Source organism: Austrofundulus limnaeus, unplaced genomic scaffold, assembly GCF_001266775.1.
Source record: "Austrofundulus limnaeus strain Quisiro unplaced genomic scaffold, Austrofundulus_limnaeus-1.0 Scaffold127, whole genome shotgun sequence".
NCBI lineage: Eukaryota > Metazoa > Chordata > Actinopteri > Cyprinodontiformes > Rivulidae > Austrofundulus > Austrofundulus limnaeus.
The window spans coordinates 303,718-304,767 of record NW_013952529.1 but is presented as its reverse complement, the minus strand read 5'-3'; the positions used below and the strand labels follow the sequence as shown (position 1 = coordinate 304,767).

The following is a 1,050-nucleotide window of genomic DNA, read 5'->3' as shown; positions in this document are numbered from 1 at the left end:
TCCTCCTCCTCCTCCTCCGAGCTGCTGTCCAGGAAACGAGGGTCTTGATGCCAGGAGACCTTGGGAGCCTGGATCTTCTCCACCTTATACTCAGCTGTCAGAAAGATTTGAAATGAACTAAAGATAGTAACGTTTTCTCTGGAAACACAGCAGAGTCCGTTAAAACAGCTAAAACTGAGCAAGTAAAGCTAACACTAGCTTAGCAGCAGCAAAACTCTAGCTAACAGCAGATAAAGCTCAGCTAAAAAGTAATTAATCAGTTACAACATTTCCTTCAATATGTTTAAATTAGCAACATGCTAGCTTATAAATAGAAATGGTAAAATTATAATAACTAAAGGCTAAAAGTAGCAAAACACTTGCAAAAAATATGAAAAGCTTAAAGATAAAAGTGGAAAAACATAATAGCTTAAAGTGGCAAAAGACTAGCTAAAAGTAGGTTAAAACTAGCAGGATGGTAGCTAAAGGACAAAAGTAGAACAGGAGCTAAAAACTCAAAGCAGCACAAACTTAAACATAAGTAGCTAAAAGCTAAAAGAAAAGGCAGAATAAATACTTTGAAGTAAAATGATAGTGTATAAATAAAAGTGCTAAAATTAAAGCTAAGGGCTAAAGTTACAAAACAGTACCAAAAAGTATGAAACATTTAGATAAAAGCTAGAAGAAAACTGCTAACCTAAAGCTGAAAGTGGCAAAAGCCAAGCTAAAAGCTATAGAACTGTAGTTAAAAGTAGCTGAAGGCTAAAAGCAGAAAATTGGTAGCTAAACCCTGAAAAGAAGTACAAGGTTAAATAAGTAGCAAAACCTAGTTTGAAGCTAAAAGTAGCTTAAGAAGCTAAAACCAGGGCCAGCAGCTAAAGCAGATTTTAAAGAGACCTGAAGAGAATCTTTGTAAATCAAGTTGAGTCTTTTAAAAAATATAAAAACAGAGTTCACAGCAGCCGAAGGTTCTGATCTATGTAGGGAAACCCCTCACCTGACCTAACCTGATTTAAAAACAGCTGAAGAAACGTTCTGATTTATAAACAGCTGAAGAAACGTTCTGATTTA

The 1,050-nt window shown here is 35.2% G+C and overlaps 1 protein-coding gene across 1 annotated transcript in view; it reads right to left on the bottom strand.

Moving 5' to 3' along the window:
• Nucleotides 1–1,050, bottom strand: part of nol8 (nucleolar protein 8) — a gene marked incomplete at its 5' end in the record, with an annotated part of 11,139 nt that overhangs the window by 1,386 nt on the left and 8,703 nt on the right. Inside the window, 1 exon segment of the mRNA XM_014015303.1 lies at nt 1–94. Within this exon segment, the coding sequence (XP_013870757.1) occupies nt 1–94 (94 nt within the window).